General features: G+C 53.1%; 2 protein-coding genes and 1 long non-coding RNA gene across 6 annotated transcripts in view; 2 read left to right on the top strand and 1 right to left on the bottom strand.

Moving 5' to 3' along the window:
- Window positions 1-16,599, top strand: part of TPCN1 (two pore segment channel 1) — a 45,359-nt gene extending 28,760 nt beyond the window's left edge. For 2 of the 4 annotated variants that reach the window (XM_027881906.1, XM_027881905.1), the window contains exons 11-26: window positions 288-412; window positions 1,630-1,678; window positions 1,878-1,941; window positions 2,429-2,473; window positions 3,479-3,535; window positions 3,625-3,678; window positions 5,055-5,127; window positions 5,319-5,426; window positions 6,641-6,712; window positions 7,580-7,669; window positions 8,388-8,503; window positions 9,179-9,225; window positions 9,765-9,918; window positions 11,358-11,494; window positions 12,693-12,773; window positions 13,923-16,599. In XM_027881906.1, coding sequence (XP_027737707.1) covers window positions 288-412; window positions 1,630-1,678; window positions 1,878-1,941; window positions 2,429-2,473; window positions 3,479-3,535; window positions 3,625-3,678; window positions 5,055-5,127; window positions 5,319-5,426; window positions 6,641-6,712; window positions 7,580-7,669; window positions 8,388-8,503; window positions 9,179-9,225; window positions 9,765-9,918; window positions 11,358-11,494; window positions 12,693-12,773; window positions 13,923-14,045 — 1,395 coding nt within the window. In that variant the 3' untranslated portion in view covers window positions 14,046-16,599. The remainder of the gene's footprint in view (window positions 1-287; window positions 413-1,629; window positions 1,679-1,877; window positions 1,942-2,428; window positions 2,474-3,478; window positions 3,536-3,624; window positions 3,679-5,054; window positions 5,128-5,318; window positions 5,427-6,640; window positions 6,713-7,579; window positions 7,670-8,387; window positions 8,504-9,178; window positions 9,226-9,764; window positions 9,919-11,357; window positions 11,495-12,692; window positions 12,774-13,922) is intronic. The other 2 variants (XM_027881903.1, XM_027881904.1) reach the window with 1 other exon arrangement.
- Window positions 16,600-17,631: 1,032 nt separating this feature from the next.
- SLC8B1 (solute carrier family 8 member B1) lies at window positions 17,632-23,640 on the bottom strand. The gene is made up of 15 exons (XM_027881895.1): window positions 22,992-23,640; window positions 22,329-22,481; window positions 22,178-22,230; window positions 22,018-22,075; window positions 21,658-21,763; window positions 21,367-21,534; window positions 21,175-21,282; window positions 21,036-21,092; window positions 20,678-20,808; window positions 20,303-20,444; window positions 19,793-19,914; window positions 19,440-19,593; window positions 19,269-19,349; window positions 18,674-18,738; window positions 17,632-18,595 (listed from the first exon to the last, which is right to left on the bottom strand). Exons 1-15 carry the CDS (start codon window positions 23,142-23,144, stop codon window positions 18,395-18,397), a joined length of 1,752 nt encoding a protein of 583 aa, XP_027737696.1. The 5' UTR covers window positions 23,145-23,640; the 3' UTR covers window positions 17,632-18,394.
- LOC114056590 lies at window positions 21,795-24,467 on the top strand. The gene is made up of 3 exons (XR_003571040.1): window positions 21,795-22,212; window positions 22,779-22,866; window positions 24,353-24,467. It is a non-coding gene; the product is annotated as an uncharacterized LOC114056590 (long non-coding RNA).
- Window positions 24,468-24,769: the final 302 nt, after the last annotated feature.

Genomic DNA, 24,769 nt, shown 5'->3' with positions numbered 1-24,769 from the left:
ACTTCTAGTAGATTAGTTCATGATTAGTGCACATAGCTGATAGTCTTAAAAAAGTGCCAGTAATGGGATCTGTTAGGCTGTCTGCTAATTGCCCAAGATGAGGGGTTGAACTCTGCTTGGGGTGCCTGGTTGGACAATTAAAGTAATAGCTTAGGGTACTTCGGGGGGCGGGAGTTATAATATATGAAATCCTGCTTAAAACAAACCCAGAGTGAGAATTAAATGCCCTTGCCTCTGCATATTCCTGCCTGATGTCACTGCTTATGACGACATCCCTTTGTTTCCAGAGGCCATCTGGAGTTTCCTTCAAGCACTTTGAAGGGCTGTTGCGGTTCTACAAGCCTCGGATGTGTGCCAGGGAGAGATATCTCACCTTCAAAGCACTGAATCAGAGCAATACTCCTTTAGTCAGGTAGGATGGTGTTCCTGCTGCACCCAGAGCAGGGAGGTTGTTCCACTCCCTGAAGTTAGGCTGGCCTTCAGAGAGGGTTTCTGGAATGAGGGTTGTCTGAGACGTGGCAATAGAGTAATGCGATCGAAGGGATTTGTCTGGGGAGCAGGAGCTTGGAGGGGTGGGTACCCTGAGAGCTGAGTTTTTCCTTCGGAGGTGATGGAGTTCCTGCGTGCCCTCTTGTGGATACAGCGCTGTGCTGGCACTCACAGGCAGGATCTGCTTCCCACTCCTCTGCCAGAACAGAGGAGCCAGAAATTGGAGAACAGCACTAGAGCCTGTGAGGACATTTCTTCACACAGCGCAGCCTCGCAGCTTAACAAGTTTTTGCTTTTTTCCAGCAGCTGGCTGTTCCCCCCAGGGTTTTGTTAATTAAAATCTGGTTCTGCTGGTGCTTTCAGGGCTGCCATTCTCTGTGTTATGAGGCAGAGAATTGTCATTCCAGTGGGTGGGTGCAGCTAACACCAACCAGCAAGGAAGCAGAGGGAATTAGAGCAGGAGACCTTCTCCTCCTTTTCCTTTGTTCTGGCCACAGGCAGGCTTGGAGTGAGTCTCCCATGAAACTGGTGCTGATGCTTCTCCTTAAAGTCAAGTGTCATGGAGAAGTATTGAAAATGGCATAGGGAGAAAGGCTGAGTTCTTAAATTTAGGCACCTAATGACACCAGTAGGAGTCTGAGAAGTTCACCATCCTCGCTTTCAGACTTCTAAAAGCTCTTACAGGCCTGACCCCGTGCACCTAGACAGGCACTCATGTTCTGTGAGTTTCTTTGCTTTCATGTCCTTTCTCAAACGTCACTGTTACCTTGAAAAGAAAATGTGCAAAGATCTTAGAGAAGGGCTGTGTGAGTAATTAAGGCAGTCCAAGACTTCTTCATGAAGAGCAGTGCAATCTCTGTCCCTTGGAGTTGTCATCTAAGCCTCAGGTCTTTCCTTTCAGTGGTAAAATTCTGGAGTTCAGTAGAGTCAGAGTTTCCTTTAAGGGCTGAAGTGTTACAGAAAGGAGGTTCTGGCTATTGTGAGTCGGGAACCTTTGGCCAGACCGGGAAGAGGTCAGTGTTGAGTTCTGTCAGTTGTGGCTGCAGTTCTAATAAGGAGTTAATGACTTCCAGGCACTCTCTGCTGATGATGACAGGGACACTTAAAGGCTCTGATCCGATGTTTCTTTCTGTTTTGCAGTCTAAAGGATTTTTACAATTTCTACGAGGTTGTTGGCTTAAAATGGAAGGTAAGTCTGTGTTGGGTGGAGAAGAGGGGAAATGTGTATGTGAGGGGAGAGCAAACCAGTGGTTAGAGAGAAGCTGGGTAAGAAACAAAGGCAGTTGAAAAGAAGCAGATGATGGGGGTAAGGTGGTTCTCCATCCCTGCCCTTTTTTGTGTGTGGATGTGGCACTGGTTGCTGCTGATTGTGGCTGTTCTGCTTCTAGGCAAAACGAAACCGTGAGCACTGGTTTGATGACCTTCCACGGACAGCCTTCCTCATTTTTAAAGGTAACAGGCTGTGTTTTCATGGCAGCACGTGTTCAACTAACAGGAAATCATTTCTTCATAAAGACAGGGCACTCTGAGGGGACTTTCTCTTATGTCCCTGGTAAACAGCTGAGGGAAGGCCTACTAACCAACTCCCTGTGTATCCAGAGCCTCCAAGGCCAGAGCTTTGTATTCAGAGCCTCCAAGGAAGATTTCTGTCCTGTAAATATTCCCCCTGCTCTGACGACAGCAGTGACTGTGAGAGGGATTCAGAACTAGTAGATAGGGACAAAAAAGACACCTTAGGTTTTAAGGACAGTGAGTTCACTGCTGCTAAAATTGTAGGGGACATTTGAACTTAATCCCAAGAAGTAAAATTTAATAATCTGATCTGTTCAGCTTCTGTGCTGAGGATTGGTATGAAAAACATCCCTAGGGGAAGATAGAGGAATCTGTGGTAGGAGGACTGTGTAAACATTTTTTTTTCACCATACTTTCCTTCATGCAGGCATCAACATCCTTGTGAAGTCCCGTGTGTTCCAGTACACCATGTGTAAGTAGAAGTAATGAGCTCCCTTGCTCACTTGGGTCTGCTGTGCTGTGTCTGCATGGTGTGGCCTGGGCTGTGATCTGAGCAATGGCTCATGTACAAATTTTGGAGTTTTGGTGGAGAGGGAGGGAGTTGTTTACTGGTACCAAGCACTGCTGCAGCCTGGGCTCTCAGCTCTCGCTCTGGAGAGGCTCCCAGTTCACTACACAACACACCTGTGGGTCTGGTTGCATTTAGGTTGGTGCTTAGCTTTCCCAAGCCTTGGGGTTTTATCCATCAGCTGAAGGATGCTGGGTGAGGAACTGCCTTGCCAGTCAACCACATTCTGTTTGCACTGAAGGAGGTGCAAGTGTCCTCACTGCTGGAGGGATTGCTTGGCAGCTGTGCTGCCTGTGAGGAAGAGTCTGTGCTCCTCTTCTCTAGAGGAGAGAAAGTGCTTCCTCGTGGTGCTACCTGCTGTGTTCTAAATGATCTCTTCCTACTCAGTAATTTGGGGCTTTTTTGAATGTTGGAGGAGCAATTTTTGTAAATTGGGATGCTAAGCCAAAGAGGGGGGGATGGAGTGAGATCTGAATGAAAAGAAGTCCTGCAGCTTCAGCTTTGAATGCTGGGGAGTATTTTAGATCCAAGTGGAAAAGGACTTTATCCTGCACTTTTGGAGACCTAGTGGTTCTCAAGATCTTGTTCCAGAACTAGGAGGAAGCTGGAATACACAGCTAATAAAGCGGTAGAATATAAGATAATTATAATTTAAAATGATTGAACATGATTCAGACTGTTGTTTTGGTTTAGTCTTGTTTTCTTCTGAAGATAAAAGTAGTGCATCTGTTGATGGCCTGGGAAAAGTCAGGATAGAAAACTCTCCCAATTTATGAGTTCTCTTTGTTCACTAAATTGAAAACAATGACCTTGCCACTTGTCCTATATTTTACTTTTTTGTTAGCCTAGGAAATGCATGTCCTCTGGTCCAGGAGTGGCTTTGCTATGGGTTTTTACTTTGTTTTCCAGATACTGTGGTGGCTGTGAATGGAATCTGGATTCTCGTTGAAACCTTCATGCTGCAAGGTAGCAAACATCACAGCTTGTTTCTTGACTGAGATGCTGAGGGGTTGAAAAAAGGGAAGGCTACAGAAAGCTGTTCTTTTGTCTTGCAGGAGGGAATTTCTTCTCCAGGAACGTCCCATGGAGCTACATAGTCTTCCTCACAAGTAAGCTGATGCCTCCCAGCAGAGCCGTGTCATTTCATGAGGATTTGGGAGGGGAATTGAAGTTATAAATTAGCCACAGGCATAGAGCCTCCATCCAGAACAATGCTGTGCCTGGCAGGGATCATCAGCATCCTCTCAGCCCCGTGTGAGCACTGCTGCACTGTCCCACAGCTCTCTGTGTCACGTCATGTGGGAGCCTCTTACCTCTGCAGAAGCTGCTGTGTGACTCTCAGGGCTGGTTTGAGCCCAGAGAAGCCTCATCTGTCAAGGCACAGCGTGCAGAGTGAAAAGGTTTCCAGGCTTGTGATGGCTCTGTGGGAGGTTGCTCTGTGCTGCACCAGCTATTCCAGGAGGCATTCCCAGCTCTGATCTGATTGCAGCTGGCACTCTGCCACACACAGCGAGGCAGGCCTGGTGGAGTACAGAGTGCAGGGACGTGCTGAGGAGTCTGAAAACACTGGATGAGCTACTCGACAAGCTGAATTTTCTAACTGAGCATCATCCCCTCCATGAACATGTACTTTAGTCTTCCTTTCCAGCCCAAGTATAAACAATTACATCTTCATGTGCTGGTTCATTGCTCTGTGATGTGAATTCACTTCCATGCTGCTGACAATGTCTCTTGCTCAGGGAGAAACAAAGTATAGCTCCACTGAATCAAAACAGTGTGTACAACTGCAGCAGGAGGTTCTTTGGGAGGTTGCTACCTCTTATGTGACTGCTGGGGAGCTCTAGTGCTTCCCTGGCCATTAGTCTTCAAAACACTTGTTATGGAAGTTTGAAGGCAGAGGTACTCTGCAATTCGTCTTTTCACAAGGATGTTGTCATCCAGCTCTTCCCTTTGCTTCTCACCCACCTCTGCTCCTTGGAAGCTGGAAAGAAAGATTTTTGGGATGGCGTATTTGCTGTTATGGTGCTCTTTAACCAACGGACCCACAAGGTCCTGCCAGAACAGAGGGTGAAATAAATTCCTTGAAAGGATCTCTCTCTCCCTGCAGGTCAAGGCGAGGCTGTGGGATGTGGATATGTTCCACAAAAATAGAAGGAAGTAAACAGGCAGGACTGAATTCTCAGCACCACTTTCTGGCTTTTGCTACAGGAGCTTGTCCCTCAACATTTATAGCATGTTTTCCAGCTAAGTGTTTTGTGGAGTGTTCTGGAGAGAAGTCACCATGAGTACAGGAAAATGTGTTGATTTGGAGGGGAAATGTCTCTTTGACGCCTCATTGAGAATGAGGAGGGTGGGTGGGAGTCTGTTAAACCTCTGTCAGAAGTTCTGCACTAAAAACACCACACATTCGTGAGGACAAACCTTCTCATGAGCCTTCCTTGTGATGCTGCTCATTCCTGACCATGTCTCTCCTCTTGTCTTCCAGTCTATGGTGTGGAGCTGCTCCTGAAGACCACTGGGCTGGGGCCTGTGGAGTACCTGTCCTCAGGCTGGAATCTGTAAGTGCACACTCATGGTTTTGGGTTAGAAACTTCTGAGTCTTTAAGCCTGTAAAGAAGGCCGTGAGCAGGCTTTTATAATTCTTCTGCCCTTGCATCTCATTAGGCTGGAGCAGCACCAGTAGCTATTCTCTGCAGAAACACCACTGATAAATCATTGCTCTTACTTTATTTTATGTTTTCCTTTCCAGCTTTGACTTCTCAGTCACCCTGTTTGCGTTTTTGGGGCTCATGGCGCTGGCGTTCGACATGGAGCCGTTCTACTTCATCGTGGTCCTGCGGCCCCTCCAGCTGCTGAGGTGAGCTGGGAAGGCTGGGGAGGAGGATCCAGAGAGCAGGTGGGAAAAAACAGCCAGGCTTGTTTTCCCTCAATCCCGTTGGGGACCGAGCTCCTTACAAGGAGAGGGCAAGGATTGCTCTGTGGGTACGTGACCGTGGCAAGCAGGAATCGCGTGGGGTAATGAGATTAGCCAGAGTTATCAAAATGAACGATAACAAAAACTTGGGATGGGATATGAAACCCCGTGCTTTGGAGCTTAAGCTGATCTCTAATAGAGATCAAGGGATTTACCAGGGGCAGATTATCCCGTGTCTGCCTTCGTGGGGTTCTTACACCTCCTCTAAATTGTCTGATGCTGTTCAGAGAAAAGCTCTTCTGTCAGGGTGAGACGGTCTGAGCCAGTTTAATAATTTCCATTGAATTACCAGAAATTACAGTTTTCAAAGGATGCTGCTTTCTAGGGTGAAGTACAAGCCCTGCTCTTACTGCATCTCACACTTTAAGCAAGACCACAGCCTTGTAACCTCTCTGCAGCTCAGTGAGCAGGGGCTGATTAACCCTCTCGTGTCGAGGTACCTTCACAAACGCCTCAAGAGCCATAGAGGGGAGGAATTTGAGGCAAAATGTTTTGTTAAAAACAAGCTAATGTAATTTAGCTCTTCAGTGAGGATTTAAAGAACACTTTATGACATTCAAGGGGGGGGGGGTAAAAAATGTTTTCCCAGTTCCTCCCCTGCCAAAGCCTGTTTGGCAGCTGTGTTTCTCTGCAAAGGCTGATGGAGATGCCAAATCTTAAATTAGCAGGCACAGTGTAGTTTTCTTTCATCAATTTTTACTGGGTCATGGGGGAAACACAGAAAAGCTTGTGTCTGAGGGAAGGAGGAATGAATCCTGACCCTGTACACGGAACTAGTTTAGGTTCTTATGAATTTTAGGGTTTTTAAATAGCTATTTATGCGTCGTGCTGTGTAAAAAGACATGGACTTTTTTCCTTGAGATCCCCAGTCCCCTAAACACTTAGTTGAATGTGTCATAAACAGTCAGATGGGACAGCAGGGCATCGTTAGGTGAGTGGAGACCACTTGAGCAAGAGCAGTCCCTGTGAGCTTGGTGTCAGGAAACCTTGCTGTCGTTGACCTGGGAGGAAGAGAGAGCTGGGCTACCCCCTTTAACTATTTCCCCTGACACCAGGAGAGCTGCAGGGTGTAGGTAATTCCTGACTTCTCTTTCCAGGTTATTTAAGTTGAAGAAGCGCTACAGAAACGTCTTGGACACCATGTTCGAGTTGTTCCCTCGGATGGCCAGGTACCAACTGCTTGTCTTTGGGTGATGGGGGGGAGTGGAGGTTTAGTGTCCAGGGCTGGGGTCAGGACAAGGACCTGTCACACCTGCTAAAGGGATTTATGCTCTGATCTGCCAGTAGGTCATTACTGATTCTTCACTGTACTGCAGTGGGGCGTTAAATCTTCCACGTTCTTGGAGCAGTATATGATAAGCAACACTCCAGCACCCTGGGCCTCCCCCTGCTTTTGTATTAGGAGTAAATGCTTGTTTTAATGTAAATGCTAAGAGTAAATGCTTGTTTTAATTTTTCTCCCCCATCCCAGCTCTTGCTGAGAGGGGGAGCCCGTTTGGGAGGAACATTGGCATGAATGTGCTGAGCCCCAGATATTTCCCTGTCCTCAACAGAGCCACTCAAGAGCATTATTGAAGTGGCGGGGCAGAAGGAGGTTGGTGCTTGAGTGGGGCATCCTCAGCCCTGATTCCCTTGCAGGGAGGTCTGAGCAGAGCCTGTTGGCTGGAGAGCCCTGCTCCTGGCACAGTCCCTGCATCCAAGGATGTGGAGAGGGCAGAAACAGTGTGTGGTGTTCTTTGTCAAAGAAACTGTGGAGAGACGTTTGTTTAACAGAAAAGGACAGACTGGGAGGGAATCCAGGCTGCTCTTTAGTTTTTCTCTTCAGCAAGTGGCAAGTTCCTTGTCCAAGGACTGCTTGAATGAGAGCAGGCAAAGAACTGCAGAGCCACAGCAGTATGTGGGAGGGTTGTCTGGGGTTTTCAGTGCTGCTTCCCATCCCTTGGAAATTACTTCCAGAGCAACCAGCCTGGGATTTTGTGTTTCCTTGCCTTAGCAACTCTTCAGTAGCACAGTAGTCTTTCTGTTTTTGCCTCCAGCCTGGGTTTAACCCTGCTGATCTTCTACTATTGCTTTGCCATTGTTGGCATGGAGTTCTTTGCTGGTGTGGTCTACCCGAACTGCTGCAAGTGAGTACCTCAAATCCATCCCCCTCAGCAGTGCTTTTGGTGCTCAGCCAGCAGCAGTGAGCTCTGGCAGCTCTATTTCCCTGTGGAGAAGGGGCCTGTGGAGTGGGATGGAGCTCAGTGGGGTTTTTGTAGCTCAAGTGACACGTGGTGAAAATCCAGGACACACTTGGCTTCTCTTGCCCCATCCCTGGAAGTGTTCAAGGCCAGTTTGGATGGGCCTCTGAGCAACCTGGTCTAGTGGAAGGTGTCCCTGCCCAGAGCAGAGGGGCTGGAATGAGATGATCCTTAAGGTCTCTTCCAACCCAAATCTTTCTATACTTCTAGGATGCCAGATGCTTGGCCAGATGTATTAAATATTTATACCTCCCTTTGTACCAAGATAAATTCACCTGGTCCTGTAAGCTAAGCTGTCCCGTGCCCTTTTCATCTTAAATTATGACAGACCACTTGGGAATGCCAAGCTTTAAGGCTGTGAGCCCAACTCAAACTCTCAGTTTCTCTGGTGTAATATTTGCAGAGTGGTTTAGAAAGTCTCCATGTGCTCCCTGGGCTTGTGCTGAGCTGGGAAGGTAAGGGGCTTGCTTTCAGAGGAAAAGGCCAAGAGGTAGAAACTGCCACCCTGCTCACCACCTTCTAGGGGGGTTGGTATTTATAACCCTTGAGATTTTCCTTGCTTTTCCAGTCTCTGCTCATTCTATGTCCTGGTCTCTCCAACCAGCACAAGCACAGTCGCAGATTCCTACCGCTGGGTGAATCACACAGTGGGCAACAAAACAGTTGTGGAAGAAGGGTATTACTATCTCAACAACTTTGACAACATTTTGAACAGCTTTGGTAAGGGCAGTTTTGTCTGTAGCAAAGATTCTTCTGTGTTCCTGCAGAGCTGGATGGCTCTGTAATGCTGTAATGCTCATGTGAGCCTGGGACTCTCCAAGAGTCCTGCTAATGCACCTCGAGCACTCAGCATCCTGCTCTTTCTGTCTGGAGAACTCCAGCTGACTAATTGTGCCATGACTGTTTTGCAAGGTAGGCAGATGACTCTCAAAGCCAGCTGGAAGCCATCAGATCTGTTCTGGCTGATGATCAGACCAGACTTCCAGAGGTGTTTAAGGAGGGCATTAAGTCACTGCCCTTCTAAAGAACCAACAGTGATGCCAATACATTTCACTAAACCCACTGATGAAGAATCATTTGAATGTGTTGATTACTCTCCGTGATTTTTCCTAATGTGTGAGCAGAGATGCTTACGTCCTGGAGATTTCAGAGGTCTCCATGCTCCCTAGTGAAGAGAGTCAGGTCTGTTTCTGATTCTTTTAAGAAGTACAAATTGAGCCATGCTGCTGGTTCTGTGGGTCTGACCCCCTTTGTCTGAAGCGAAGGTGAGGGTTTGTGTTGTGTCTCCAGATTTGTTGGCTGTCTTGAAACGTTGATGTCTAAAAATCACTGTAAAATAGGTCAGGATGGATAAAGCAACTTTACGTCTGTATGTTTTCTCTCTCTTCTGTACAGTCACACTGTTTGAGCTGACAGTTGTCAATGACTGGTACATCATCATGGTGAGTAAACCTCAGCTACCCCACGTGCACAGACAGCACAGACTCTGCCAGTTGAGCTGGATCTTCCACACCACCACTGCTTTCTTCCCCTGCTGATTGGAATGGGCTCAGTATTGTCACTTGTTGCCACCCAACTTTTGGTCCTGATTTTTGGGTGGCATGTGATCTCTGGGATGCTGCTGGGCATGTTTTTTCGTGCATCTTGGCCAGCCTTCGGGCCAGTTTTCATAGCTGGGACGGACAAAGTTGCTCTGTGCTCCGGTTTGTCACCCTGCTGTGTTCTCATGGCACAATGGCTCTGACAGCCACAAGCCTTGAATGATCTGTGTGTTTGTATATAGGAACCCCTCTTTTTAGCTTGAGGGGCAGCTTATCTGCAAGGACCAGCTGGGGCATTGAGCGTTGCACAAGCAGTCCCTGGGGCCAACTGTGAAGCCACGAAAGAGAGAGTGTGTTTATGCTGCTTTATGCCTGTTGTCGAGCAGTTAACAGTGACTCTCCCTTTAGTGCACTGCTGACATCTCCCCTCTCCTCTTCAGGAAGGGGTGACATCCCAGACTACTCACTGGAGCCGTCTTTACTTCATGATCTTCTACATTGTGACCATGGTGGTGATGACAATCATTGTGGCGTTTATTCTGGATGCTTTTGTCTTCCGCATGAACTACACTCGGAAGAACCAAGACTCAGAAGGTCAGCACTGGGGGGGGGGTGGTTAACCTAAAACATTGTGCCTTCTCTCCCTGGTGCCTTATATCTGTAGGAGAGAATGGGACTGGCTGGCAAAGACCAGATATTATATCTTAGCCTGACTTCCTCAGCTAATTCTTTTGCTTTTGTGTGATATTTCCATCTGGTCTTTCTGCTCTGCCCCTCATCTCTCCCCCAGCACTCCCCAAAATGTGTGTGTGGGTGCCTGTGTGTGTGTGTGTGTGTGTGTGTGTGCACCTACAAACTTCAAGTACTTGAGCCATTTCAACCAAATTACTTGAAAATAGGAAGTCTGTGTCCTTTTCATGAAAGAACTCTAGGAAACATTACAGCAGTGATGTAGCAAAGCTCCACAGCAAAACTTAGAGGAAGGGAAGGTGACTTAATTTTTTTTAAAACCGATTTCCCTTCCTCACTAATGTACTCACTGGCAGCAGAACGTCTCCAAGTGGCTTTTCCAGCATCCAGGCTGATCCTGGTGGTTTGCCAGCGTTCTTTGCCATGACATGGAGGACAACAGGCACTGCCTATCCAGTTCTTTCCACGTCTCCCAGTGGTACTTAGCCTGGTGCTGTTTTTGGACATGCCCTTCTGTACCCTTTAGGAACTGGCAGTTCCCTTGCCCCTGTGAACCATCACTTTTACTCCCTGTCTCCTGAGCTGGGAGTCTGAAACTGCAGGTACCTTCATAACCTGCTAATTTAGGTGCCAAAACCACTCTCATCTCTTGTAGCCCTTTTCCTGCTCTTCCTTCAGGGAATCTGCACCCAGACTTCTCTGTTCATTTTCTGTGTAGACCAATCTTAATAATTCTTTACACTTTTCTGCAGGAAGGAGCTATAGCTACTGCACTTACACATTTAACAGCAGAGAATCTTCCCTGCAGAAATGTGATGAAGACCCCAATTTTTTCAAGTGCCAGAAGATCAAATTTGTGTGGTGCATGGTAGGAGCCAGGAGTTGGAAACACTTGTCATTGTGATCCCTCTTGCACCCAGATTGGAAGGAGAAGTGAAGGACATTGGTTAGCTCTGAACTCCCAAGCTCTCCTAGGCAGATGAAGGTCGAAAGGCAGCAACTCTTGTGTGATTATTTGCTTTCTTAATTTACAGGCAAGCAAAAAGCTACAAGATTTTTTTTTTTTTTTAAAGTTACCAAGGAGCCTGATGTTTCAAAAAGCTGAGAAGGTGGTTTGGGCCAGAAAGTTTGCTGGCCCTACACACTAGTTAACTTTTTCCCTGTTGTGCTGGGGGTCAAGGACACACATGTTATAGTCACAAGGGCAGGAACAGGCTGTACCTGACCTCTGGCTCAGTCCTGTGTGCTTTAGGCTTTGCCTTCCAGGGTTATCGGAGTGGCTGATGAAGCAATGCTCATCTTGGAAACCTTTTTTCCCCTCTTTCTGTTCTTTGCCTCTCCAGAAGATAACGGCATTGTGCTGGAGAAGGAGATCTCCAAGGAGGAAGTGATTGGCATAATTGAGCTGTACAAGAGGAGTTCAGCTGCCACCGAGACAGCTCAGCTGCAGAAGATCGTTTTGCAGATGGACAAATACGGGGTAGGAGGAAACACTGCAAGTTCTCAGCATCAGGAGAGGGGGGCATGCCAGGGCCACAAGTGCCCTTTGCTGTCTCAAGAGAGAAGATCCAGTGTGCCTTTGTAGTGTTGAGACCTGAGCTACTGGAGAGACTCTGCAGCATCACAAAGTTTTGCTGCTGTACAGAAGTAGCAGCTGCTCTCTGAACAGCCTTAGGAAGAGCTTGTCTCTAGTCCCTCCAAACTTCCCTTAGAGCTGGCCTGGCCCAGTGCTGACTGAAAAAAAAAGTGTATTTATTTTTACATTGTCTTGTAACTCTGCTCTGTGCCATCATACACTGAGGCTTGGACAACTCTGGAGAATTATCCAGCAATATGATGGCATCGATTCCAGGTCGTTCTTTTCTCCATGGCACAGCTTACATTTTCATTCTAAAACAGGATGGACAATTGAGAGAAGGAGCTCTTATCTCAGATCTGTTGTCTCATGCATCTGGGAAGAGCTTAAGTGGTTGTTGTAATAATAGCCATTAAATTCCTGTATCACCACGAGAGGCAGGTGCTGTAGTCTCTCAGGTGACTTTTATTTGCTTTGGTTGGCTTGGTAGTTACAGTCTGGGCCCTTGTTCACAGACTCAGAATAGGGATGGAGTTACTGATCAGCAGCAGTTTTAAAAAAACAATAAACCAAAGCAGGAGGTTGTCCTGAGCCTTGCAATGATGATATCACACCTGAGGTTTCTTCTCAATCCTGCTGATATAATTCACGTGACCAGAGTGTAATTCTGACTTCAGCTCTCTGTTTACACAGTTTCAGAGGTCCAGCCCCACGCAGTAGATGATATGGTTGAGGCAATTGTTCTCAGATGAGATCTTCACTGGAAGGTTGAGTTTCAGCCTTGTTCCAGGCACTGATGTTGTGTTCATCTGACTCAATTAAGCACCACTGACAGACACATCCATCTGAGCTACTTCTCCTTCTGTAGTCTTTGGGGATCTGCTCAGTGTGATTTGTTTAAGCTGCAGTGGGTGCCTTCATTTGTACCGTTGATGTGCACCCTAAAATGCCTTTTTCCCTTGACAAGAGGAGCCCAGGATAGCCTGAGCTCATCAGTGGGATCATGAAGGATGCCTGAAGTTCCAGGACTGATCCTGTGAGCTGCTCAGTGACTGATTAATGTCTTTTTTGCTCTTTCCTCCTCCTTCCCCCAACCCTTCAGCAAATGTCAACAGTATTTCTGGGACGCAGATCAAGGACCAAGAGCGATTTGAGTATGAAGATGTATGAGGAGGAGATACAGGTATGTGGGCCTGAGCTGCAGATATTAACAGGTCTCTGTGGTGAGCAAAACATTGCCTGGAATAACAAGTCACCCCTTTAAATACTGGAGACTGCCTTCTTCTGGGAGCAGGCAGCTGTGAGGAGGGTGGGTGGGCATCCAGGAAGGGTAGTTCAGATTGATCCATTCTTGCTGTCAGGGATTTTGTTAAACCACAGAGCACATCAGAGCCTCCTCAGTGGGTCCAGGTGCCCAGCTGGGCAGATGTGTCACTGTAACCACACTCAGGGTGTGTGCAGGCACTCCAGCTTGGCTGAGCTCACCTGGGCTCCCCAGCTGTTTGCTGGGGCTGGGAGCACATGCCTGGTGCTGCCTGGGGCTTGGCTGCTGAGCACAGGGTTGCTAAACCCTTGGAATGTGGTTGTGTTTGAGCTTAGGCGTGTCTGTCTGACACAGAAACCAAGGGTTCTCCCAGGCAGCGCTGCCTGGTTTGCCTTCAGAGTAGCAGGCTGAGCAAGATGGGAAACACATAAATCAGCTGATTGCCTGGATAGTTTAGCACCTTCCTGCTTGTGCCCTCCGTGGTCAGGAGCTTTCTGCCATGGATTTGGTCACTGCCCTGCCAAAGGTAGTTGAAGGTTGTGGGCTAATTAGTACTGAAAGGATTAATCTTGTAACCATTTGAATCTGTCCTTTGTCCCTGGGGCAGCCAGCTGGGGATGAGTCTTCGGTCTCCCTAAGGAAAATAAACATTTTTTTGAACATTATTTACCAGGGGGCTGGGTGATCTGCAGAGAACCTCCCTGCCTGTTCTTCTCGGTCTGTGATTCAGGGATGTAACATAGTGTAACACAGGATTGGGAGCAGCTCTGCAAATCCCAGATATCACGGGAACATCGATACCAGAGCCCCTGGATGTTCAGGAGGGACATCCTGAGAGAGGGGTGTTTCCTTGCCCAGGTTTGCTTGGGCTGTGGTTGGCAAAGCCTCAGTGCATCCATCACAACTGGGCTGCAGTTAACGGGGTCGTTCCAGGAGTATCCTGGGCTTTGGAAAGAGCCCTCTGTGCCTGAACAAATGTGCCCTCGCATGGCAGAGTCACCCAAGGCTGGTCTGTCTGCAAGGCCTGTGTGGGGCAGAGCCTGATCCCTGTTTGGTCTCCTGTTGCAGGAATGGTATGAGGAGCACTCCAGAAAAGAGGAATCTCAGACACCATTGCAAGAGCCTGCATCTGCTTCCAACAGCTCTCTGAAGCCCCTGAGCCTCCGACAACGCTCCCAGACTGTCATTTAGGCCTAGCTAACGCGAGCCGCCTTCTATGCAATAACCTAGAGTATCCCTTCACAGTGTATTTTGGGATGATGTATATAGACCTGTCAGTGTACTGGTTTAGGGTTCAAATCTCTTCCCCAGCAGTGGGTTGCTTGAAAAAACACAAGAGGCCCAGGGGGCTCTCTGTAAGGCTGCTGCACGCAGGTTGAGCAGGGTGAACATCTCGGACAGAACAGAGCCCTTGTCCCTCTGAGCCACTTCCCGGGCTCCAACCTGCTGCCTGTCTTACCACTACCAGACCATGGGGAAAGGGATGTGTAATCCATCAACAGCAGGGAATTCGCTGAAGTCACCTGCTTAGTATTAAAACTTTGGCCCTTTGTGAAGATCCCTCTTGCTTAAAGGGTGCCATTAACCTAGGAATAAAAGATCAGGGAGTGAGTTTTTCTTCTCCGCCTTCCTTATGCAAAGAAAGGGCAGGTGGTGTGAAATCTCAGCACTTTTGGAAGAGCAGACTGCCTTCCCCCTCCTTTTTGGCACACGTAGATGCACTCCCTGTAGTAGCTCCAGCTCTGATTATTGAATTTACCTGTCCCTGAGCAGTTCTGAGGCAGAACTGAGAGCCAGAACCTCATCATGTTATGGCCATAGGTAGGAAAGGGGTCTGGGGACATGAATTCCGTTTCTGCTGTAGCCATCCAGTATCTGTCCTGCCTGTGGCACTGCCTGGGCCTGGGGTCTGCAAACCCCAAAGCTCCTGTTTCTGCTCAGGGCTGGGATTCTGCAGCACGACGTGGCCTCTGCCACTTGGCCACCTGCTCTGCAAAGTGCAAACCTCTGGCTGGTCCTTAGCTCAGATAAATGACTGGGAGGAAGAAAGGAAGGCTTTGCAGCTCCAAGTCTGGCTTATTTCTGCCTGGCTCTGGGCTAAGGAGAGAGCTTCAGACAGTCCTGCTGGTTAGTGCTTAGCCAGGTTCTTGCTCTGTGCAGGTGTGAGAGTCCCAGCACCAGCAGCATTGCTCCTCCCTTGCTCTCACCCCTGCAGAAATGTTCCTCAGGCTGGCAAACGTTGACTCAGTGGGATCTTGGGAAGATCCACTGAAGAGCTTTACTGTTCCCCTGAAATTTGGACACAGGAGGAACATGGAAGACGATGATTCTTCTCACCCATCAGCTTTTCTGCAGCTGGTAGGGAGGCTGCCAGACCTTGCAGCTGAGGGCTGGGAAGGAAGGGGGAAAAAGGGATCCCTTCCCAGCTCTGCCACGTTTGTTGTGTGATCGTGGCAGGTTGTGTCATTGCTCTTGTTTCATTTGAACCTCTCCAGGTCCTTCTTTTCCCTGTCAGCACAGGAAGTGCTGAGTGATAGAAGTACCCGGCAGAGGTTCCCCTCACCTCTTGCTGTTTGGTCTTTCCTCAGGTTTGGACTAAGAGCAGAGCTTGCTGGGGAAGCTTTCTCCTTCCTCTAGGTACCTCAGGCAGTGGGAGATCTGTGTCCCCATTCCCTTTGTCCCACATCCCTGTCTTTTCCTCACCATGTGACACAAGGACAGTGGGAGAGGGCTGATCTTACCCAGGCAGCTCAGGAGCATTTCCTGGGTGGATGAAACTTTCAGAAGTAGGCAAGACAGAGCTGCTTCTGGAAATGTCTCCCTGCATAGCACGGTGGGAGCTACGGGATGGAAGGAGTAGGTGAGCAGCTTTCCAGGCAGCACACACCAGTGGCTGCTCCCAACCCTTGCCAAGGTCCGTGGGTGCCTCCTGGCAACTCTTTGTTTCCTTTCTGGATACTTGCAGGTATGAAACAACTTCTGAACCATGAAGGACCTTAAAGGGCTGTTTTCCAAATCATAAATTCGACCACAAATTAACGAGCAGTGCAGTTGTTGCTCTTGCAGTTGCTTTGTGTGGAGTTGCAGCCCGGGAGGTTTATCCAGTTTAGTCCTGGGGCTGGAGGAGATGGTGTTTATTGTGCTTTAAGTTGTGGGCAGGGTGAATGAGCATTGTGAAGGTTAGGGGGGAAAAAAATGTGGCTGTGTTTAATCTCCACATTCCCCTACAGGAATTCTCCTGGCAGGGCTGTCAGTGACTTTTTTTGGGGGGGGTGTTTTCTGGGTGTGAAAGGAGCTGTGGCTCTGAGCTGTACTGAGGGGGGCACTGACCTGTTTATCATGCAATAACAGGGCTCCGTGGAGGGCTGGAGGTCAGGGCGCAGGTGCTGCCTCTGTGGCTTCATGCCAAGGTGTTGATCCACCCCCACGTACCCACTGGGTTAATTATTTTTGTAAACCAAGGAGGGTGGCGGGAGTTTACTTCTTCCATATGACTTTGGAAGGAAACAGAGTTTGAGTACGGGGCATCCCCTTCTATTTATCCTCCTCTTTCCCCCCCACCCCACCCCGACACACAGACTAATGATGGAGACAATCATTTTGTAGGGAGCACGGGAGGAAGCACGGCAGGATTTTGTATGCTGGTGTTTTGTTTATAAAAACGATTTTATGGGTATGTCTGTCAAATGTTCTCTAGATTTTTTCAGGCGCACTAATAAAAAGCACCCTTGGCTTTGTAAAGGCAGCGGCTTCCTCTCCTCCTTCCCTGTGTTATTCCAGAAGTGGGCTTTGACCAAGCTGAAGCATTTCCAGTGTTTGAAGAGGAGCACTGCCCGCCCTGCCCTCCCTCTCCAAGTGGCAAGTGCTTGCTTTGGGAATATTTTGCGTGCGTGCCCTGACGAACTGCTCTGAATTCCTGCTCCAGGACATTACAAAGCCCGGCTTCCCTTCTGTCCTCCCCCTGCCAGTTCTTTTCTAAACATTAGGGTAATGCTTTTAGTTATGTTTTTTAACTCTACCCCAGTGCAGGGTTAAGGCCAGAAGGGGTGTTTGACCCTGTGCCTCTGTTGCGGAACGCTGACCCCACGGTTTCGATTGCTTTAGTCCTGCTGAGTGGAAGGAAGTGGGGGTTGCCTCCCGGATAATTCCGGCAGCTGCTGGAGCAGGCTCAGGGCAGAGCCAATAGGTGCAGGCACAGGGAGTGTTATTTTTTGTGGAAGCCCTGGTTAGAAAAAGGTGAAATGCTGCAGGGTGAGGAGGCTGCCGGCACCCCCAGAAGGGAGCAGGGACTGGGTTTGGCAGTTGTGCTGCTTGCACAACACCCCCCTCTCCCGTGGGGCAGCGGGGTGGCTGTCCCTCTGGAACAGCACTTTGCTTTCCAGCTTGTGCTCTGTGGACCCTCCAGCTGGGAGCAGAACCACGAGCCCACTCACTCTGCTCCTCCCCTGGGACCGCGGGCAGGCCCTCCCGTGTCCCTGTCGCCAGGGATGAGCGGGGCCTCTCACCGCCCGTGCTGACCCTTGGCACGACCGTGACACATCGTTTCCCAACGTGACGGGACATGTGACTGCTCTTGGGACAGCGGCTGCTGGTGAACCCACAGGAAACCACTTTCCCAGTCCCTGGGGAAAACCGCCCTGGGTGGCCTGGGGTGTCACTCCCAGCTCAGCCCCCGCTGTTCCCTCTCCCCTGCAAAGGCTCCGTGCTGAGTAAGGGCTATGTGTTACACCATCGCTGGGCAAGAGAAATTGCCCTCGCAGCAAACAGAAGCCAAGGCTGGGTTTGTGGGGTTTTTTTTTATTGCAATTTTTTTACAGTGTCTAAACCTAGTCCTGCCAGAGGCAAACACTGTGTCGAAACTTCCAGGTCCTCTCCTACAGCTCTACCCACCCGAGGAGGAGGAGAAAAGTAGGATCTGAAACTCAGGTTGAAAAACATCACTAAAAAAAGCAGGGGAAACCAGCCTCCCTTGGTTTGATGTTTGTTTTTTCTCCAGCTTTGCTTGCACGAAACCCAGCGCTGCCCTGGGGCGCTGACTCACCTTAACCCTCTCTGTCTCTGCCCTGGCTGCTATTCCAGCCCCTCGGTGCCAACACGGAGCGTCCTTTAAAGGAACAAACATGTGCTTGGACTTTCAGAGTTACCCTGTGTACACAACTGCTCCAGCCCTGTCCTGGAGCGGCTGGATGAGGTGAGGAGGGGAAGGTGAAGTGGCTGAGGAGGTAAAGCCTCTCTTGTGCCCCCGAACTGGAGCTGCCCCATCCTCTGTCCCTGCCACCGGGACCAGAGGCAGTTGAGGTCTCGATCTCGCTCCTGCCTAGAGCTGCCATCAGTTAAACAGATTAAACGGTAAGCAGAGGATGTGGCCAGTGACTAACAACTCCTCTCTCTAACCACAGCCATCCTCTCTTCTAAATGTGAAGGCTGAGGGCTGGGCTGGCACCTCCAGCAGCTCCGCTGGGGTCAGGGTGCCCTTGTCCCCTCGGCAGGGACAGGGGAGGGGCAGAGTCAGATCCAGGGCTGGATGTGATCCCCTGGGGTCAGTCAGAGGTGGAGAGGTGGATCACCCTGAACTCGGTCAGCAGGGCCACGCAGAGGAACACCAGGTAGTAGGCGATGAGGCAGACGCCGTAGGCCTTGCCCAGCTGGAAGCACTGAGCTGGCACTGACACGAAGGAGAAGACCAGGCTCAGCCCCAGGGCCCCTGCCAGGACCCAGACCAGGAGGCTGTCGGGCTCCAGCTGCCAGAGAGATGGGGAGTGATGTGGGGTGACACCGGGGTCCTGCTGCCAGCCTGACCCGTGTCACCGCAGCCTTACCTTCACCAGCGGCTGGCTGCTGCTCATCTGGAGCAGGCACCCCAGTCCCACTCCAACCAGGATGTCTGGGGCACGTTCAGGATGGAGACACAGCACAGGAGACCTCAGGGGAGCGACAGAACCAGCCACATTCTTCCCACCCTGGGGAGGGGGACAGCCTTCCTCCTCCTCCTCCTTTCTGCACCCCCATGGTTCTTGCCTGGCCCCAAAGCATTCCCCTGCTTGTGGTGAATACAACCTGGAACACTCAAGGAGGAGAGGCTTCACCTGGTCTGGGGACCCACCCGAGGGAGGCGCAGCCTCTTTCTTCCCCTCTTGCCCTTTGGCAAATCCCAAATTTGCCAAACTCCCACCCTTCTGGGGCTGGGACAGCCATAGGGACAGGGGGGGTGCTGATGGCTCCATCCCTGCAGCTCACAAATACCACACCTGTCCCCCTGCACCGTGAGGACACCACGAAGGTTGTCAACATCACTGGGGCTCTGGGCTGGATCCTGCCCAGCTCCTTTCCACGGGTCCCACAGGACCAAGGGCTCTCCCTGGGCTGTAGGCAGGGAAACTGAGGCAGGCCCTGCCCCTGGCACCCAAAGGATACTGAAGATGATGCCCCCGAAGCAGGCGGAGAAGGCCATGCGGGGATAGCCCTGCCGTGCCATGGTGAGGTCGGAGAAGGTGTCTGCAGAGGGAGAAGGGGAGACCTTGGGGGATTGGCAGGGGGATGCCAGGGTGTGCCTGGGGGGACACTGGGGCACAGCAGAGCCCTCACCACCGATGCTGTTGCCCCAGGCCAGCAGTGTCAAGCCCAGCACAGTGTTGCTCAGCTGGAAGATGATGCCCAGGGTCCGCAGGATGTTCACCAGCTCTGTGGCTGCGGCGTTGATCCACATGGCACTGGCCAAAAACCCAAGGAAGGCAAATACCTGCCAGGAAGAGGCGCAAGCTGGGCCCTGGGTGCGTCCCACAGGGCTCTGCACACCTTCAGCCTGTCATATCCTTCCTGGGGACACTGGGGAATGGGAAAGAAGTCCTGGCTCCTGCTCTGCCACCAGGACCCTCAGCCCAGACAGCAGCAGGCTGGGCTGGTTCCCGGTGGGTGTTCAGGGCTGGGGGACACCTTACACAGTGATACTTGGGAGGCTCCTCGTTGCTTGTGGTGATGAAGATGATGACAGCCAGGACAGAACCAACCAGTGTGACGAGTCCCCAGACTGGGAAGATGCCCTGGATCTGGTACAGCCCATCTGCACGTGGTGGGGAGAGGGAACATCAGAGCGGCTGGGGCAGGATCTGACCAAACTCAAGGTAGGAGGTAAAGCCTTGTTCCCTAAAGCCACCTGTACCCTAAGCCTTCACAGGGCTGCTCCCCTCAGTGCCTCAGTTTCCCCAGGCAGGCCAGGCCTGCTCAATTTTTATTCCAGGTCCTGGATGGTGGGGGGCCACCCCAGCCCTGTGAGGGTGCATGCAGCTGCAAACCAGCTGCAAATCAGGCCCCCAGCTTGGCTCTTCACTGCCCATCCTCCCTCCCCAGAACAAGGAGCCAGCTCCAAGGGGCTCCTGTAGTCCCGAGGACTTTTGCGGTCACCTCAGTCCCATTCCCTCCTGGGAGCTGGGACTGCCCTGGACTCTTACAGGCGCCCGACTTCAGGGTGAGGATGCAGAGCAGGGGGCTGGTGAGGATGTGCAGGCAGTTGAGGGGTCTCTTCCAGTTCTGATCATCCTTGTCAGGGTCCACAACGGGAACAGTGAGCAGCAGCACCACCTCCACGGGCACCTGGGGTGGGAGAACCCCAATGTGGGACACCCTGAGAGGTGCCCCGTGACCCATCCCCACCCCACCACACATCCCACCATCCCCACCCCACCACACATCCCACCATCCCCACTCCACTGCACATCCCACCATCCCCACTCCAAAGCCTGGCGGGGATGACACAGCCCCAAGGGCCAGCAGGGTTGGGGATGCCCCATGGGGCTCAGTTCCTGGCTCATGTCCCCTCTACTCACCCTGAAGGCCTTGAAGAGCCGCCAGTACCAGGGCTTCCTCCTCCACTTGCGGTAGTCCAAGGGGCTGAGGGCCGTGGTGAGAATGCGCAGGGAGGTCTCCTGGGAGGGGAGCAGGGGCCGGTACTCCTCACCTGAGAGGGGCCACAGTGGCTGAGCAGGAGCAGGGGGGGTCCCTGCCCACCCCCAGCCCTTCCAGCATGGGGCTGCAGTCCCCTGTGTGCCTCCAGGGGGATCCCCCTGCCCCAGGGCAGCACCCAACCGTGCCCACCCCGTGGGTTCAGTCACACATGCAGCAGCCTGGGGGTCTCTGGGACCCCTGAGGACAGAGCCAGCCCCAAGCCCAGCAGGAGGAACATACCATAGTCACTGTTGTTTGTGCCTGAGGGCTCCGGCTCTTCGGAATCCGTCGGCATCTCTGGGGAGAGGAGGAGTGGAGGGCGACAGTGGGAGGACACTCTGACCCACCCAGGGTCCCACCACAGCCAGGTGGCCCTTACCTGGCTCCCAGGGCCCAGGGGGGGCTGTCCCATCCCCCCGCTGCCGCCGGTGGATCCAAGTGCAGAGCACCACAGTGACAACATAGAACACGTACAGCCCCAGGTAACCTGGGAGGGGGGAATGATGGGGGGATTATGGCACCCCCAGGCTGCTCCCACCACCCCCAGCCCCAGCACCCCCCCAGCGCTCACCCAGAGCCTCTCCCAGCCTGATCCTGCCGAAATAGAGGACCATGAAGGTGAGGAAGACGGCCAACATGTAGAAGATGACATCCCTGAGGAAGGGCCTGGAGGCGGCCGTGAAGGGCTTGACCAGGGCGATGCCCCCGGCCACCACCGTGGTCACGAACACGCCGGCACCTGCCAACGCCACGGGACCCTCTCAGCGCGTGGGAACATCCCACAGCTCCACAATGCTCCCCCCAAACACGTGTCCCAAGCCAGCTGCTCCCAGGGAGGAGCCGGCAGTGGGGGTCCCCTTACCAAAGATGGCCCCGATGGCCAGCCCTGCTGTCCGGGGGTCAGAGAAGGCCACCACGGCACTGAAGACATCCGGCGCCCCATTTCCAAAGGCCAGGAAGGTGACGCCATGGAGAGGGCACGTCAAGGAAAAGGCCTGGGGGTCTCTTCCCCCGTGGGGGCACAGGGGGGACTGTGCATTCCTGCCCAGTGCCAGCACACGACCGCTTGTCCCAGTGCCACCTCCAGGCTCGTGATCTGAGTTGATTTCCCCTGGCATGGTGCCAAGGGGACACAAAGTGACCCCGTCACAGCCACCTCCTCTGCCCTGTTCCTGCATGCCCCCCTCCTCGGATGAGGTCCCATGTGATTTGCCAAGGATACTGCCACGTTGTGGGACAGCTTCAGGTTGGTGGAGATGGCCGACAAGTTGGGGCAGAAACTGGAAAGGCAGAGAAGGAGGCGGAGAGGGTTGATGGGGCTGCTCGGGGACCACGGGGCTCCCCCTCACCCTGGGGACCGTCCCCTCTGTGGGGCCACTCACAATTTCTCTGCTGTCACACCGAGGATGATGAACAGGTACAGCAGCCAGAGAGCCTGCGGGGCAGGGGTGGCACAAAGAGGGGTCAGTGGAGTGCCCAACCCATGCCCCCGCAGCAGAGCATCCCCCAGCACTGCCCTGCTCCCGTCCTTACATAGAGGGTGACAGCGAGGGGCAGCAGCCGCGGGGGGAAGACGCAGAAGACCCCATTGAGGTAGTCGAGGAAGCCCCCGTCCATCTGGCAGTCGGGGTTGGATCGGATGAAGCGGCACCACTCGGAGCTGTTCTGTTTCCGAACCTCCCAGCACTGCGGGGCAGAGCGGGGAGTGCTCAGCCGGGTTCCCTCCCCGCCCCGAGGATCCCCTGCCCTTCCCGAGGGCTGCCATCGGGCACCCTGAGGTGATACTGCCCACCCCAAGCACCCCCCACGCCCCACAGGAACTGCCATCGGGCACCCTGCCCCTCTGGGGGGTTGCTTTCGGCAGTCACCGTCACTCCTGCCTTAGTTACCCCATCTGTGCTACGTGTGCGTGGGTCAAGGGCTGTGCCCGGGCCAGCAGGGGTGGAAGCCCTTGTTCACACCCTTGTCCCTGTCCCCACACAGCCCTCACCCAACCCCGGCCATGGGAAGGCGCCAGCCTGGCAGGCAGCGAGGTTTTCGGAGGAGAAAACCAGCAGAGGAGGAAATCCTGGTGATATCCCAACTGCGATGGCGGGGACAGGGGAGGCAGGGACGGGACGGGAGACTCCACCACCCCAGCAGCACCCAAATCCCTCCCGCCGCCCTCCCAAACCCCACCGCAGCCCCCAGACTCACATCCAGGCCCCGTCCGTGGCTCAGAGCATCCCCCCCGAGAGGGACCGTGCGCCCCACGTCCAGCAGCAGTGGGGTCCCGGCTGGCTGTGCCCCGGCCAGGCTGAGCATCCCGGCCAGCCCCGCGGACCCCTGCCCCATGGCCCCCTGCCCCATGGCGGGGGAGAGCCCCGGGGGGCACCTACCGCCGGCAGCGGCCCCCGGGGGGAGCGATCGGGGGCTGCTCCCGGACCCGCATCCCGCGCTCCACGGGCGGGGAGAGGAGGGGTTAAAAATTAACAATAAAAAAGAGAAATTATTATTTAAAATAAAAATAATAAAAAGGATAAAAGGCAGAGCCCCGCGCGGGCAGGCTGAGCCCTCGCTGCCCCGCCACGTCCCCGCTGGGAGGGGGATTCAGCCGCGGGGCCGCCCCGAGCTCAGGGAGACGGGGGTGGGCACCCACGCCCCAGGGCAGGACCAGGGGACCTGGGGGCACCCCGCAAGGCCGGGGGAGGGTACGGGGATATCCCGATGCGAGTGAGGACGGGGACCCCGAGGGGTGGGGAATCCTGGGCGGGGATGCGGGGGGATAGATGTGGGGGTACCGAGGGACCCCACCCGCGGCGCGGACCCACCGTGTCGGCGCGGCCCCGCTGCCGTGCGCGGGCAGCTGATCCCCCTCCACGTTCCCCCCCCCCGCCTTAAAGGGGCCGCCACCCTCCGCCCTTAAAGCGACAGCGGCACTTTCCCACGCGAGCGGCGGGGGTGGCAGTGGAAGGGGGACACACACGATTCTCTGCCCCGTCCCGTCCCTTTCAAACCGGGACACCCTCCCTGGGTGCTGCGCCCCCGTACAGCCCCCTTTGGGGTGACCCTATGAGAGCGGGTGAGCTCATCGCAGGCATGGCCAGGGCTACACAGCCCCCGTGCCGGTGGCTCGAGACCCCACAGAGGGGCCGGGGCTGCTGCTGGTGCCCCTCTCCGCCCCGGTGTCCCCCGCTCTGGGACACCCCAGCCTCAACCCTGCCCTGTGCAAGACCCCGAGCCGTGTTTCTGGGGGGAAGGATGTGCAGCTTAACCCCCCACGTCTGGACCCCCAACATCCTGATGGGATTCAAGGATCCACTTTCCACCCTGGCCAGTTTCTCCCTAAAGTCGCATTCCGCCCTTCTCCCCGTGGACAGGGGAAAGGAAGGAAAGTAAAAAATAGTCAGTGCCCAGCTGGGAGAGCCTCCCAGGGGATCCCAGGTCCTTCCTGGTACCCAAAGACCAGTGGCACCCACTGGGTGGAAGCCCCGGCCCCGCCAGGAGGTGGCCCGGATCACTGCCCCCAGACCCCTCTGGGACAGGGACGCTTTCTCAGCGGGTTTTTGTGGTTTTAGGCCAAATTTGGGTGCTTGCCGCGTGTCCCTGTGCTCCCCTCTTGGCTCCTGCACCCACGAGTGGCCGCGTTCGGTGGCCAGGGTAGTCTCACACAGCGCTGAGCACAGGAACATGTGGACACTGGGCACTACTGGGAAATTAACCGCAGCAACTGGGAGCTGGTGGGACGTGCTGGGCCACCATGTGCCCACGCGAGCAGTGGCTTTGAGGTGCCGCCCTGCCCAGAACAGCCCCGGGCGTGTGGCATCCTCTCCGCCTCCGCTGTGGCACTCTCCGGGGGGACTGTGTGCAGCCCACCGTGACTTTACCGCGCGTGTCCGAGCCCTCTACCTCGGCCCACCCAGGACACTCGCGTCGCGGGGCGACTTTGCCCACCGGAAAAGGAGGAGGAGAAGGAGGAGGAAGAGGAGCGGGAG

The sequence above is a fragment of the Empidonax traillii genome, unplaced genomic scaffold (assembly GCF_003031625.1).
Source record: "Empidonax traillii isolate 1590-97213 ecotype Southwest subspecies unplaced genomic scaffold, ASM303162v1 scaffold99:size1466351, whole genome shotgun sequence".
Lineage (NCBI taxonomy): Eukaryota > Metazoa > Chordata > Aves > Passeriformes > Tyrannidae > Empidonax > Empidonax traillii.
The sequence above is the reverse complement of the archived record's forward strand: the minus strand, read 5'-3'. Positions and strand labels throughout refer to the sequence as shown.

Excerpts from the sequence above, each read along its gene's own strand:
- SLC8B1 (XM_027881895.1), bottom strand. The coding sequence starts at position 23,144 with ATGGGGCAGGGGGCCATGGGGCAGGGGTCCGCGGGGCTGGCCGGGATG. Across the intron at positions 22,076-22,177 it reads GGTGTGACAGCAGAGAAATT|TTTCTGCCCCAACTTGTCGG; the intron begins GTGAGTGGCCCC and ends CTGCCTTTCCAG. Across the intron at positions 18,596-18,673 it reads GCAGCCAGCCGCTGGTGAAG|CTGGAGCCCGACAGCCTCCT; the intron begins GTAAGGCTGCGG and ends TCTCTCTGGCAG.